The sequence below is a fragment of the Euleptes europaea genome, chromosome 13, assembly GCF_029931775.1.
Source record: "Euleptes europaea isolate rEulEur1 chromosome 13, rEulEur1.hap1, whole genome shotgun sequence".
Classification (NCBI taxonomy): Eukaryota; Metazoa; Chordata; class Lepidosauria; order Squamata; family Sphaerodactylidae; genus Euleptes; species Euleptes europaea.
The window spans coordinates 55,374,288-55,390,427 of NC_079324.1; the positions used below are offsets into that span (position 1 = coordinate 55,374,288).

The 16,140-nt window shown below is 45.1% G+C and overlaps 1 protein-coding gene across 1 annotated transcript in view; it reads left to right on the forward strand.

Annotated features, from left to right (window-relative positions):
• The window catches only part of GALNT9 (polypeptide N-acetylgalactosaminyltransferase 9), a 180,467-nt gene that overhangs the window by 34,529 nt on the left and 129,798 nt on the right, over positions 1–16,140 (forward strand). The window contains exon 2 of the mRNA XM_056859407.1: positions 14,381–14,561. Within this exon, the coding sequence (XP_056715385.1) occupies positions 14,381–14,561 (181 nt within the window). The remainder of the gene's footprint in view (positions 1–14,380; positions 14,562–16,140) is intronic.

Sequence of the window (16,140 nt, forward strand, 5' to 3'; positions counted from 1 at the left end):
TCTAGCACCCCTCTGCTGCCCCCTTGCTTCTTAGTGCCCCCCTAGGTAATCCCACTGCCCCCCAGGTGGTGGTTCACTTTGGGAACCACTGGTCTAGATGACATGGTCATCATGGGAAGATGTCAGTTTTCCCACAATGTACTTATTTGTTAGGAAGAGTTACCATGTGCCTTTGGCATGTTGGTTGCTTGCCTCCTCAGTCATCTATCTCAATGATGCTGTGATAAATTAGAGTACAGTTATTAGTTAATTCATAATTAATTCATCATTAACACCCAAGGCATTCTAAGCACTTGTATTACGTTCACAGGGAAGGAGGCACCAGCTGTCTCCCAGCATAGAGTTCTGACGTTAAACTGTCTAGAGAATGAATACTATCTAGTTGTCTGTGTTTTATGGTTGTCCTTTGAAAGTACTGACCTCTACAACGTCCTGTAGAAAGCTTGCAATGACTTATGGGCCATGGAACTCGGGGAGCATGGGGTAAAGTTTTTAAAGAAATCTTTTGCACCATGCAAAATGTGAGTGGAGCCACTGAGAATCAGCCTGCACCATGCATTATAGCTGAATGGAGTTCCTGAACAGAGGGGACCAGCAAAAGTGAGATGTCAGATGACCTTAGTTGACATGCTGTAGGGTTGCCAACCTCCAGGTGTGGCCTGGAGACATCCCAGAATTACAACTTATCTCCATACTATATCAGTTCCTCTGGAGGAAATGGCAGCTGGGCAGGGGGTGAATTCCGTGGAACCATATCTTATTGAGGTCCCTCTCCTCCTCAAACTCCACCCTCCCCACGCTCTGCCCCCAAATCTCCAGGAAGTACCCAAACTGGAGATGGCAATTCTATATTCGGGATCATATGGGGAAAGGTGGTCCATTTGTTTCATTGGAGAAGGGGTGTTGCAAAATCATTTGATTAAAGGTTAATAAGCTCAAATCTTCTTTTGATGCTTTAAATGTGGCCGGGCCAGGTTGGCATCCTCAGTTGTGTAGGTGTCAAGATACATTTGTTTTAAAGCTTCTGGTAAGCGTTTGGTGATGAATGAGCAGGGATCACAGTTGTATGCAGATATTATCCACCCCCCAGTAGGGTTGCCAACCTCCAGGTGGTTGAAGCCAAACAACAGCAGTACAAAACCAATACCACATATATGCAAAAAGTGAACGTTGTTGCAAGTGAGAAAGTATAACAATTACATACAAACAATATATGTGACACAAAATAGAAGTTTGGGATCCCATATTCTTCTCTCACACCAACATGTGAACTAGCTACTAGCAGCCCATGTTGTGTCCTGAGGAAGACTGATTAATCAAAACAGGAAGAATACCGGATCCCTGTATTGTGCCTTTGACAACGATCAAGGGAACCAGCATGTCCAAGAATATAAGCCACAGTATACATCGTTACTAACACCAGCGACTTATTAAGAAGTCCGGATCTACATGTTGATAATTGGTCTTTATTCTGTGTGCTAGACTTGGACTATAATTCTTGGGACTCTCATATTAGGATCCCAAACTTCTGTTTTTTGTCACGTATATTGTTTGTATATAATTGTTATACCTTCTAACTTGCAACAATGTTCACTTTTTGTTTATACGTGGTATTGGTTTTGTACTGCTGTTGTTTGGCTTCAACTCTCTTTGGCAACAGGCTAACTTGTTTTTTGCATAACCTCCAGGTGGTGGCTGGAGATCTACTATTAAAACTGATCTCCAGCCGATACAGATCAGTTCCCCCTGGAGAAAATGGCCGCTTTGGCAATTGGACTCTATGGCTCCTGTAGGTTATCCGGGCTGTGTAACCGTGGTCTTGGTATTTTCTTTCCTGACTCTATGGCATTGAAGTCCCTCCCCTCCCCAAATCCCGCCCGTTTTAGGCTCCACCCCCAAAATCTCAAGGTGTTTCCCAACATGGAGCTGGCAACCATAACCTCCAGCCTGCTCGCCAGACGTCCTAGGGAAGAAGACAGGTTTAAATGGGAAGCCATGTGGGATTGCTAGCTGCCAAGAGAGAGAGAAAGAGCCATTCCATTCTTGGCTGGTTGGCAAGAGATAAAAATAGTGAAAAAATTGCACTTCAATAAACCACATGGCCTGGCAGCCATGCAGAGAGCTCTTCACGTCCATCTGAGGGGCGGCTGTGAAGTCTTGAGCCGTTCATCTGACTGAATGGGCTTTTATTTGTTCCCCCAGATGACGACACCTCTTCCATTGGAGGATGTTCGTAGAGCACGCCGAGGGGGCCGTAGGGTGAATGGCCGCGCGCATGAATGGCTTGCCCTGTGGTGGCGGAAGCCATGTGGGAAGCCATGTGTTCCTTGTAACGTGTAAGCGGGCCTTTAGGTGGTGGAATGTGAATTAAGTTCGCGTCGGAAGAAGGTCACAGATGTGTGACTCAGCGTCCCTGCAAGCCTGACCCAACGCTTTGCCTTCCATCACCCTGTCTTTCCTTGTAGTAAATTAAATCATATTCCCATTAAAAAAAAAAACCCAACCAAAATGAGGAGGAATAATAGGGGAAGGCACATCAGCCTGGCCTGCCGAGGAGCAGATAAGACGTTTCGAGCATGTGCGGGAGTGAGATAGGAGAAGAAAGGTAAAGGAATGAGGTAGGCAAGGAAGGATGAAAGTTGTGTCTGAAGATACACCGCTTCAAACCAGCAAACTCTGCGAGGAGTCAGAGGCAGGCACTGTGTATTTTTTTAAGGCACCAATGTTTTTTCCTTGATCTACACAACCTACAAGTGTAATGTATAGAGTCTGTCAGGGAAATGAGGGTGTGGGCATGATTTCTGACGGTATGAAAGGAAAGGATATCATAGGGACGCCAATGATAAAACAGCTTCTGGCACAGAGAGCAGCCTTGTGTTTAGGAACTGATTACGATAAACAGGGAACAGGTCGTGTTTGCTATGGTTTTTCCAGGGATCAGTTCCAGGGAAGGGGTTAGGGTTGCCAACCTCCAGGTAGTAGCTGGAGATCTCCTGCTATTACAACTGATCTCCTGCCAATAGAGAGCCGTTCCCCTGGAGAAAATGGCCGCTTTGGCAATTGGACTCTATGGCATTGAAGCCCCTCCCCTCCCCAAACCCCGCCCTCCTCAGGCTCCGCCCCAAAACCTCCCGCCAGTGGCGAAGAGGGACCTGGCAACCCTGGAAAGGGTCCTGAGGACCATACACAAAGGGAGGCTGGACAGGGATGCAGTTGAGTCTGTTATCCCTGCTGGCTTGACTCAGAAATCTTTGTGTCAATTCTCCTGTGTGCAAATTGAGCCAGTGCATGTAGTTTTTTTGTGGCGTTTTCTGTTTTGTACCATTTTCTGCCATTTAAAAAGGCTCACGATGATGACTGTTATTTTTTTTAAGTAGAAAAGGACATTCATCAGTCCGTACGCAAGGATCCTTTCTAGCAGTTGCAGACAGTTACCGTTGCATGGAAGCTCCCAAAGTTTGAAATTTCCCCCAGATTGTGGAGTTCCAAAATTTCCAGTGTTGTATCTGAAGTGGAAGTAAAGCACCAGGAATCTTCCAAAACGCTGTGCATGAGCATTTTGTCACAGTTTTTGGCTCATGTCGATTACTGCCTCTGTGGTACTGATTCAAACATATACATTGATAAAACATTACAAAAAAGCAATCTTCTTGTGATGATATACAGTGGGAACAAGATTTTTGGGTGCAATTTTTCACCTCAGTGCACTAGAGTACATGAGTGTATCAGTAAAATGACACAAGTCAAAAAATCTTGATGCAATTACGAATACAATCCTATCAAGGCTGGGGGCATGGTATTGCAGGCGTTGCATTCCTACTCTTTCTGTTATATCTGACATAATTCAACTGGGTTTTTCCAGGTATTAAATTTGGAATCTTACACGTGCAAAGCATGTTCTTCCTCACAGTGCTATACCCCATTCCTAGGATTGCCAGTTCCAGGTTGGGAAATACCTGGAGATTTTGGGGGCGGAACCTGAGGAAGGTGGGGTTTTGGGAGAAGAGGGCCTTCAGTACCACAGAGTCCAATTGCCAAAGCAGCCATTTTCTCCAGGTGAATTGATCGCTATTGGCTGGAAATCAGTTGTAATAGCAGGAGATCTCCAGCTAGTACCTGGAGGATGGCAACCCTACCCATTCATTCACTCCAAAGTATGGAATACAGCTAATCCAGTTCATTTTCAGTAGCAAAATGCCAACTGTGTTATTGTAGCAACTCTATTGGCACAGAGAATCAGCAAAGCCAAATTGTAGTGTTTGAGGATGGCTTTTCTCTTTTTCCTGCATAAAAAGAAGGGATGGATAAGTTGGAGCCTGTTGTCAAAATGTTGAGCTGCCTGGCTTCATCTAATGATGAGGGGCGCTAGGATATTTTGCTTCGGGGTGAAAACTGTTTACCTGTAAGGTTCAGGGAAAGAATGATTCTTTCTACCACTGTGAACTTCACTGTTTAATTGGCAAGACTCTTCAGATGGGCTTTGCCTCCGAAGGTTCTGGGTACCAGCTGTTGCCAGAGGTCAAGTAGCAGACAGATGGCCTTTTGGATCTTGGTTTCCTTGGGGGAGGGGGATCCCCGGTTGCCTAGCAACATGTAAAAGTATTGCAGCATCAGTACCATTTTCCTCCTGTAATCGTTGAGGCCATCACCGTCTTGGGGACCTCTGGCTGTTTCCTTCTCCTCCTCAATCTGCAGAGAACTCTCATTTATAAATATTTCATTTTTCTGATTCATAAGTATGGTGGGATTTCAAAACGAGCAAAAGGAGACGGGCCATGAATTATTCAGGTCGGAGGGAAAATAGACGCGAGGCCTCTTAAGATTTTTATCGCTCGGCTATTGCAGACCGACGGAAATAACAATGATCGATATCCTTAAAATGTCATGCCTTTAATGAATGCTGCATTATCTGGACCCCAATAGGCTACATGTTCTGGTCAGGGTCTACCCTTTTCCATGGGACCTTTGTATCTTCGGGACTGCCTCTCCTCTCCTGCTACACTCCCCGAAGAACATTACGTTCATCTGATACTAATTTGTTGGTGGTCCCCAGCCCTAAGAGTGGGCGGCTGTCCTCAACACGAGCCAGGCCCTGGCTCCAGCCTGGTGGAATGCTATTCCTAGCAACATCAGGGCCCTGCGTAGGGTTGCCAATCTCCAGGTACTAGCTGGAGATCTCCTGCTATTACAACTGATTTCCAGCCGCTAGAGATCAGTTCACCTGGAGAACATGGCCGCTTAGGCAATTGGACTCTATGGCATTGAAGTCCCTCCCCTTCCCAAACCCTGCCCACCTCAGGCTCCACCCCAAAAACCTCCCGCCGGTGGTGAAGAGGGACCTGGCAACTCTAGCCCTTCGGGAATTGAAAGAGTTCTGCAGGGCCTGTAAGAAGGGTGGACACTTAGCATAGTTGGTTTTCAAAGGCAGTTAGACAGATTCATGGAGGACAGGTCTATCAGTGGCTACTAGCCGTGACAAGTAAAAGGAACTTCAATGTTAGAAGGCAAGATCAGAGGAAGGTCTTGGCCTCTATGCTTTGTTTGTTGGCCCATTACAGCAACTTGTTGGTCACTGTGTGATGCAGAATACTAGACTAGATGGACCACTGGTCTGATCCAGCAGGGCTTTTCATCTGTTTGTGCCCCTCTTCATAGATATTCACTCAAATAATCTTTACAACAGTCCTTTGAGATAGGTCTTTACAAGTGCCCCCTGTGGCACAGAGGAAGGCTGAGAAGGACACAGTGCCTTGCCATGACCCATTTAATGAATTTTTGGTTGAAGCATGATTTCAGCTAGAGGTTTCATGGCTCATATTTCACCCTTTTACCCAATTTTGACAAGCTCTGTGTCATAGTTTGCTACCGTATAAGCCATCTTAAAGCCCTCTGTTTGTAGTCTCAAGGTCCCCCAAACCATGAATTAATTTACGGCTCCTATCTTGATTTGGAAGTAGCATTTAACCCATAATATGGATGGGTGGGGTTGCCAGTTTCCTCGTCAATGAAAACTTTAGTCCTACCCCCCCCCCCCCCGTCGCTCCTTTATCTATCAGTCATTGACCTTCATGATCTTCTGATATTTGTTTATCATCTTCCAAATTATCTCTTGTAATTAGACTCCGTAGTCTCATCTCCGGGGGCAGCAGGCTTCAAATGAGGATTGCTTAAAAGCAATTACATTTTGATATTGGAGATCTGTACACATAAATGTAGTATCGTTTCCAATTAAAAACAGTAATGAATTCTGTGTCCGGAGAGAGACGATGGGCTAAACAAGTGCGATTGTATCTGCTCGCTGTGCCAGAGACAACAGAAGCTCATGCACAGACATGTGTGACTTGACAAGGAGATTGTGTGTCCATTGTGTACAACCAGGGCAACTTCTGAGCCAGGGTTTAAGCCACGAACTGGCTTTGAATACTTGGACTAAATTCCAAGAGGTGGGCAATCTCTCAGAGCTTGGGCAGAGGGCATTTCTCTCATAGAAGGAGGAGGAGGAGAAGGAGAAGAAGAATTGGTTTTTCTATGCGGACTTTCTCTACCACATAAGGAAGAATCTAACCAGCTTACAACCACCTTCCCTTCCCTTACCCACAACAGACACCCTGTGAGGTAGGTTGGGCTGAGAGTGCTCTAAGAGAGCTGTGACTAGCCCAAGGTCACCCAGGTGGCTTCATGTGTAGGAGTGGGGAAACCAACCCAGTTCACCAGATTAGCATCCACCACTCTTGTGAAGGAGTGGGGAATCAAACCTGGTTCTTCAGATTAGAGTCCACCGCTCCAAACCTTCCGCTCTTAACCACTACGTTGTTCTTAACCACTACAAACCTCCAGGGCTGAGCAACCACCATTTATCACCACGCCTGCAGAAAGCTCTCTGTTGAGATCCTGTTGGTTTGCATCTGAATATGTCTGACTTCCATCATATACACATTTAACAGGAAACAATTTGTATACCATGGCCAACCAGTAGCATTGCCCTAACCTGGATGGTCTAAGCTAGCCCTATCTTGTCAGATCTCAGAAGCTAAGTAGGGTCAGCCAAGGGAGTCCAGGGTTGCTATACAAGTCCTATGAGGAAAGGTTGAAAGAGCTGGGTATGTTTAGCCTGAAGAGGAGAAGACTGAGAGGGGATGTGATAACCATCTTCAAGTACTTGAAAGGCTGTCATAGAGAAGAGGGTGCCGAGTTGTTTTCTGTTGCCCCAGGAGGTCGGACCAGAACCAACGGGTTGAAATTAAATCAAAAGAGTTTCTGTCTAGACATTAGGAAGAATTTTCTAACAGAGCGGTTCAGTGGAACAGGCTTCCTCAGGAGGTGGTAAGCTCTCCTTCCCTGGAGGTTTTTAAGAAGAGGTTAGATGGCCATCTGAGGGACTAGACAATTGCTATGGGGAGGGACCTCAGTGGGGTATAATGTCATATAATCCACCCTTCAAAGCACTTGTTTTTCTCTGGGGGAAATGATCTCTCTGGTCATGGGATCAGTTGCAATTCCAGGAGATGTTCAGACCTTACCTGGAGGCTGGCAACCCAATCTTGTTCTGGAATAAGTGTTACATAATCGCTGTTCTGAGTGTTCTTCCCCTAGGGATTGGTGTTCATTGTGATTGGTGTTCATTCAGGTGTGATTGTCACATTCTGTGGCACCATTGCCATAAAGATGACATCAAAAGCCCAGGGCCATGTGGGAGGATATCAGGCTCCATTACAGTACTATCTCTCTTGGAAACTGGACCAATAATGGTTTAGGAAGGACCCCAAGTGTTACTTTGACATCGCTCAGAATTTCTTACATTACATCATAGTTAGCGGAGAAGTGCATACTGAGGCATTTCTCATATCATAAGGGCCCTTCGGTCTTTTCATCTCTGCTCCACCTTCGCTCTTTATATTTCACAGAGCAGCATTTGCCTCCCTCAACATCACCAACCTACACCCCAACATCACCAACCAACTCCCCAACATTCCCAGAAGTATCAAATCATTGGAGGCTTGTAAGACTGGCACCACTGGCAGGAGATTCTGACCTACAGCCAACACCTTCCCCGAGCTTGCAATCATTTCATTGTCTTTTGCATCCAGTCTCTTTGATTTCTTTAGTTACCCGGACAAGTGAGCCAGAGGCATAATGGGGAGTAAATATAGGTTGTTTGAATTGCCCAAGAAGTAGGAAAGTCCCTTCTATGAGGCTGTGTTGGTGGAATGCAATATTGCAATTGTATTTCTTTGCTGGTTCTTTTGGTGCTCTGTCAATCACTCCAGGCTCTGAAGAGTATGAGTGCTACGAACAATGAGGAAAAGCTCCAGAGTCTGAATTCAGGGTGGAGAGGAACCTATTAGTATTATTTTTTTCCAAAGCAAGATGTGGTTACCAGCACGAGCAATTCAAATGCTAGATTTTAGTGTAAAACACATGAAATCCTCATAATTATGTAAGGCTGAACAAGGCCACCTATCCCCCTCTCTACCCAGAAAAATAATGAGCCACTCGATACCCTCTGCGGGCTGAACTTTTGATGCATTGTGTCTTTGTTCTTTTCTTGGTACAGCCAGTGTGGCTCTGTGAATAGTCCTACCCAGTTAAATGTATACTGTTAAGAAATCTATTGTTGCAGATACATTGTCTGCTTGTGGGAAAACTGGAATGGTAGAAGTTGATCTATGGGCTACCAATGTGAACACAGTCTTTGAGGAATTGGACTGTGGTCTCATCTAACACTGATTTGACGAATAGGTTGATAACAGCAAGTAGAGCATCTAGACACATGCAGTCTCCCTAGAAAACAAATGTCAATCTTATTAAAAAACTGTTTTGACTTCCCCTTGAAATAGCTTGGCTGTTTCCCTTAAAGATGGCACCCCTCTCCCAATTTGTTTTGAATTTTGCACAGAATAAAATGTTGCATGAACTCAAGACAGAAGAGGGTCTTAGCCACTTTCTCAATTGATTTTGTGATTCTAATTAAACAATTAAACTGCTATTGGAAGCAATGACTTTAGAGGTATGTCCCTCCAACTGGAGATTTGGCTTAACATTCTTAGAGCTTCCCTCAAACTTCCTTTGGATGTTAGCCTCTCCATATTTGTGGTGTCTTTTGCATTAGGAAAATTTTTTGTGACCGTTGACAGGATCTGTAAAATCCTGTGTGGGATTTTGTAGTCTTCATCGTTTTTGAATAAGTCTGCTTTAGGTGGGAAGGAAGGCAGCATGGTATAGCCCAACCTCATGAGATCTCAGAAGCGATGCAAGGCTGGTATGTGGATGGGAGACCACCACAGAAGATTCTACAGAGGAAAGTAGGGCAAACCACCTCCACTTCTCACTTGCCTTGAAAGCCCCTTGTGGATGTTAAGAAGCAGAAGCAGAAGAGTTGGTTTTTATATGCCAATTTTCTCTACCTTTTTAACCCAGCGTGGTATAGTGGTTAAGAGCAGTGGCTTGGAGCAGTGGACTCTGATCTGGAGAACCGGCTTCGATTCCCCACTCCTCCACATGAGCAGCAGAGGCTAATCTGGTGGATTTGTTTCCCCACTCCTACACACGAAGCCAGTTGGGTGACCTTGGGCTAGTCATAGCACTCTCAGCCCCACCTACCTCACAGGGTGTCTGTTATGGGGAGGGGAAGGGAAGGTGATTGTAAGCCGGTCTGATTCTTCCTTAAGTGGTAGAGAAAGTCAGCATATAAAAACCAACTCTTCTTCTTCTTCTTCTTCTTCAGAATCAAACCAGCTTACATTTTCCTTTCCTTCCTCTCACCACAACAGACACCTTATGAGGTACCTGAGAGAGTTTGGAGAGAGCTGTGACTAGCCCAAGGTCACTCAGCTGGCTTCGTGTGGAGGAGTGAATTATGTTACCATAACTTGTTAGTGACTTGATACTACACACATACATACAGATGCTACAGATACTCACTTTTCTGTAGTGAGAATGCTACAGATATCCACCTGAACAGGACCCTCCAAATCTACCTAAAATATTAGCTGATTCCAATCCATTCAGATTGTGAAGAACATCCACTGGCACATTGTGGTTTGTAGCATCATGTTACATTCGTCAATGTGTTTGATTAAACACAATCCCAGCAGCAGGGTATTATTGCAGGCAATAACTTCATTTTTCTTTTGTGGACTGAGTTGTCAGGGGGGAAAACCCCCTATTCAATCACTTCCTAATTACTAAAGCATCGGCGACGCTCAGTTTTCGATGTGCTTACAGAATCCAGAAATGTGCTGCTGACGTCCATTATACATGCCCAGCTAGGTTATTATGAATGCTGTGAGCATCTTGTTATATAGACAAGAGGACATATTCAGTGCCGTTCAAGTGGATAAGGGGTAGCTCGTGGCAATTTCCTAGAAATGAGAATTTAACTCAAGGAAACCAGACTGTTCTGTATATTTGAGAAGGAAAAGCATGCCAATTTATTTCCAGCTGTGAGGGAAAAAAGATACAGTTTTCCTATGGGACACTATTAAGGTTTGGGCAGCTGAGAAAAGAATGAATCTATGGATAGATTCACATCATGAGAGGTCATGAGACGACAAGTGTCACTGGAAAAGATAGTCATGCTAGGAAAAGTTGAGGGCAGCAGGAAAAGAGGAGGACCCAACAAGAGATGGATTGACTCAATAAAGGAAGCCACAGCCTTCAATTTGCAAGATCTGAGCAAGGCTGTCAAAGATAGGACATTTTGGAGGACTTTCATTCATAGGGTCGCCATGAGTCGGAAGCGACTTGACGGCACTTAACACACACACATGGATAGATTGCAAACAAGTGTGAACCAGTGCAATGCAGTGGTTAGAGTGTTACTTTGGGATCTGGGTTCCAATCCCCACACTGCCTGAAGCTCAGTGGGTGTTCCAAAAATTATGGGTCCAGTTTTCCCCCTAATTGAAATAATGTGTCAGCTACCGGATGGTTTACGTATACAGTACAATTCAGTTAGGATTAATAAAATGTTTTTTTTAAAGCAATACAGATTTCTATTTTATCTTTAAGTTATTTATATAGAATGGCCCATAAATAAAGCCAAAAGTTCATTCTAGACTTCTCCTTTTCCTTTGATATTGAATGGTAGAGGGGGCCCAAGTTTACCCTGGGGCACCAAAAACCCTGGCTCTCCACTGAATGTTCTTTCTAAATGAAACACGTTTCTGAATTTCAAAGATTTCAGTCATTATGCAATAAATGTGCATGATCATCTGCCTGCCGACCAGCTGAGTGGTGGCGGGCAGCTTGGTGGATTAACAGGCTTTTCCCTGCCCCCACTAGGCAAAAACATAAAAGAACTTTAAGAAAGTTTAAGAAATTTAAGAAGGATGTAGACAAGCTGGAACGTGTCCAGAGGAAGGCAACAAAGATGGTGAGGGGTCTGGAGACCAAGTCCTATGAGGAAAAGTTGAAGGAACTAGTTATGTTTAGCCTGAAGAGGAGTAGACCGAGAGGTGATATGATAACCATCTTCAAGGACTTGAAAGGCTGTCATATAGAGGATGGCGCGAGTTGTTTCTGTTGCCCCAGAAGGTCAGACCAGAACCAACGGGTTGAAATTCAGTCAAAAGAGTTTCTGTCTAGACATTAGGAAGAATTTTCTAACAGAGCGGTTCCTCAGTGGAACAGGCTTCCTCGGGAGGTGGTGAGCTCTCCTTCCCTGGAGGTTTTTAAGGTTAGATGGCCATCTGTCAGCAATGCTGATTCTATGACCTTAAACAGATGAGAGAGGGGGCATGATCTTGGCCATCTTCTGGGCGTGGTGTAGGGGGTCACTGTGGGTGTGGGTGGGGAGGTAGTTGTGAAATTTCTGCATTGTGCAGGGGGTTGGACTAGATGACCCTTGTGGCCCCTTCCAACTCTATGATTCAATGATTCAATGATTCTATGAACTACAGTACTGCCTGTGTTCAAGTTCTGTGTTAGTAAACCAATCTCACCAATCCCAGTTCCCAGGGAAACTTCCCTTTGCTTGTCTTCCTGGGCTTGTTTTCAGTGTTTCATCTCTGGAGCATTGTGAATATACTTTCCCCTCCTGCAGAGCTCTTAGCAACACGGCATATTCTAGGGAACTGGACTTGGAGGATTTTTCATGGCCTGCATGCTAGCGTAATGAGGAAGCGATCCCGCAACAATGCCTGTCGAGTTTGGAAGTTTCTTGACCTGGCTTGCGCGGCGAAACCAAATGGTAATGAGTTTGCCTCGTTTGTTTGTCTTGGCGAATGCGCTGCTTGAATGTTTGATCGGACTGACTCCGCAAGGAATTCGCTGCACAAAAGATGCATATTCTGAGAAGGCTTTCCAGCCTCTCAACCTGATGAGGAAGAGCCCAGGCGTCTATATACATGGAACGGAGAATTCCCACAATTGAATCAAATTGCTTTTAATTCAGATTGATCATCTCATTTCCCCCTCAGTCCTTTCAACCATAGCTTGCAGGCCCAAGGGGTAGACAAAATATGCCTCTGAGAGTTGTCAGGTGGAGGCAGGAGCCGTGCTAGAGCCTGGAAGCTCTCTGACTGACTTTGGGGCCAGTCACACTCTCTCGGGCTAACCTACCTCACAGGGTTGTTGTGATGATAAAACGGGGACAGGAGAACCATATATATGTCAGTCTGAGGTACTTGGAGGAAAGATGGGCAAAACACATAGTAGGTAGATGCCCAAAAGTAATCATGGCTTGGCTCCAAATAGCTCCAACACTGGTGAAAATAGGGGGAGGGGGTCCCCTTTACCACAAAATAATGAAAAAGCGAATTAAAATTTAGCATATTTATCTGTTTCCTTCCCCCCATCATAATGTCATCTTTCAGTTCTGCATATTTTTGAATCTTCTGTTTTCCTTCAGGACACATTTTAGTTGCTGTGTGAGGCTTGGGGAGCCAGTGTTGACTGAAAGGCTAAATGATAGTGTTTTACTATAATATTTCCATCACTTGCAACTGCAGACGGTGATTGATGACTTTGTAAGAGCCCCAGTAGAGCAGACAGTGAGAAATCCATGTTCAGATCTAAAGATAGTCATGGAAGAGGGCTTTGTCTGTGGGTGTATGAGTGTGACCTGAATTGCACCAGAGGCAGGCTACTGAGGAAGAGGACATTAGTGTTCAAGCATTTTCCTTCCAATGGGGTTGCAGAACCTCCGGGTGGTGGCTGGAGATCTCTCAGGATTTCAGCTGATCTCCAGGTGACAGCGATCAGTTCACCTGGAGAAAATGGCTGCTTGGGAAGGTGGACTCTATGGCATAATACCCCACTGAAGTCCCTCCCCTCCTTAAACTCCACCCTCCTCAGGCTCCACCCCCCAAATCTCCAGGCTTTCCCCAACCTGTAGCTGGCAATCCTACTTTCCAGGCACATATAACAATGTTGAGAGGGCTTTTAAATGAAGGGTACTTTTTCTTGTGATTCAGTGCCTCAGGTAGGGTTGCCAAAATATCCTGAGGATATTTTAGGCTCCACACCCCCCCCATGGAGGAGTCTGCCTGCTCAGCGTGATTTACTGATTTGGCCTTTGAATCACCCTCAGCTGGAAAGGGTAACGCTGGCACATTTGCTGGCATTCAATCACTCCTGCTGCAGAAGCACAGTAGAATTAGCTGCTCCCCGAGGAGGCTGCCCGTTGCTTCTCTGAATGAGATTTTCTTTTGGGGGGATGGACTCACTCCCTCCGTTTAAAGCCAAAACAACCTTCTTTGTAGATAGGCCGTCTTTTCTACGCTCTTGAACCTTTTTTTTCCAGGTGGGATAGTGAGATTCGCACATTCTTCCTTGATAATATCTCTAGTTTCCACCCATAGTTGTTCGGGTTTACATTCACTTGAACTCAGTAATGCAAATCTGTTCTTTACATGGTCCTTAAACTCTTCAGGAACATTGCTTAGATTGTATTTTGGTGCTATGAATGTTCTGGTGTTTTTCTTAAGCTGTATCTTGATTTCCGATATTAACAATTCATGATCTGTACCACAGTCGGCTCCTGGTCTTGTTTTTGCTGAGAGAATAGAGCTGAGGCTATCGTATTTTGGTCACATTATGAGAAGGCAAGAGTCACTAGACAAGACAGTCATGCTAGGAAAAGTTGAGGGCAGCAGGAAAAGAGGAAGAGATGGATTGACTCAATAAAGGAAGCCACAGCCCTCAATTTGCAAGACCTGAGCAAGGCTGTCAAAGATAGGACATTTTGGAGGACATTGATTCATAGGGTCGCCATGAGTCGGAAGCGACTTGACGGCACTTAACACACACACAGTGAGATTTGCCTCCAGTTTTAATTGAGAGGAGGAAAAATATTTCTTGGCTAACAGGATTTCGGGAAAAGGCAGCTAGCTGTGAGACAAGCTGCCACTGAAATATATTTCCTGTATTTTCTCTCCAGGTCTAGCCAAACCAATGGGATTAGTTGAAGGCCCTGGAGGCTTGGGACAAGGAGGAATGGCCGCTACCCTGAGAGACGACAGCCATGAATCTGAAACCAAGTATGAAGAATATGGTTATAACGCCCAGCTGAGTGATAGGATTTCGTTGGACCGGTCTATTCCGGACTACCGCCCAAAAAAGTAAGTATGCTTTTTTACATCACCATTCATGGAAATGATTCCGGTTCTGGCTCTGATCTGGAAAGTTTTCTACTGGGTGATTCCCCTCTTAGAAGGTAGCCAGGGGTTAGCAGTTGACAAGCTGGGGACCAATGAAGAGGGGGTGAAGAGTGTGGAAATGTCACACACACACACTCTATAAACTCACAAGGCTTGAGCAAGCCACTTTCTCCCCCACCCCCTTTCCTGCATTTACTGACTTTGAACTTTCTATGTCTCTCCTGGCCATTTGGAGTCTTCCCCCACCCCACCGAGCTAATTTACAAAGTCATGTTATGCAACGTTTCTGAGAGGGGGTCCTGTGAGCAACCCTGTCGTGATCCCCCAACACACACACCCCAAACTGCTTCACACCTCATCGTGGCAAGTCCAAAGCTAATCCAAAAGTCAAGTCCAAGGGTCCAAGCCAAGGTCTAGACAGAGCAAACAGTTTGCAGCACGGTCAGGAATAGGTAGACCTACACAGCTACGCTCTTTCCAGCTGCTTATCAACAGCATGCCACTCAGGCAGCCTGTAATGCCGTGCACCTGCCGGCCACTCAGACCAGCTCCTGCGAACACTCATCCCCACTGTCCATGCTGGGTTGGCACCTAGCTGCCGGCTGAGCACTTCATCTCCGATCCTGTAAGGGCCTATGGGTTTGCTTCCTGCGCTATTCCTGAGGCTCTGGTGACGAGGAGGGTCTGGCTGCGTGTTTGGGTCTGGCATAAAATGAAAATGTGGGCAAAGCTTTGCCAGTTTCCTTTCTCTCTGGTTAGCTTGGGACAGTTGCTACACGGACACTGAAAATTGTCTTGTAGGGGAGCTCTCTTCTTATATTTGGTAGGATTTTCAATGCTAACCTATATATTTATATAGAGTATACATTTTAATTGTGCATTGACTTTACTTTGATGATACTGCATCACATCACATCACAACATTTACTAGGCAGACTATGTTTACGAGGTTGTTTGCCAGTGCCTTCCCCTGTCATCTGCACTATACCTCCAGCAAGCTGGGTACTCATTTCACCAACCTTGGTAGGATGGAAGGCTGAGTCAACCTTGAGCCGGCTACCTGAAACTGACTTCTGTCAGGATCGAACTCAGGCCGTGAGCAAAGCTTGGACTGCAGTACTGCATCTTACCACTCTGCGCCGCAGGGCTCATAGGGTCTTTAACCACAATAAGAAAAGTCCTCGAAAAAATCTTCCCCCCAAGTGCACCATGTATGCATTTACAAACCAATGTTACCATAGCATCAAATTCTCTCTTTGACATTACAATGATATGTTTAATGTGTTTTTGCTGCTTAAGTAATGCTTTTGTTAAGTGCTTTTCAAAATATTTCCATCCTTCCGATATCCTCCAAAAGCGACGTCCTCATTCCACCATCATTCAAATGACAGTCTGTAATGTCTTAATGCAACCAAAGAAATGCAGCAATTCTAAACTGCTCTCCGAAGATGAGACTGAAAAGAATACTTAATTAATTTTCTAATAATAATCCTCTGTTTTAAAATCCCCATTGGGGATTCCCAGGCACAGCTGAAAGTTT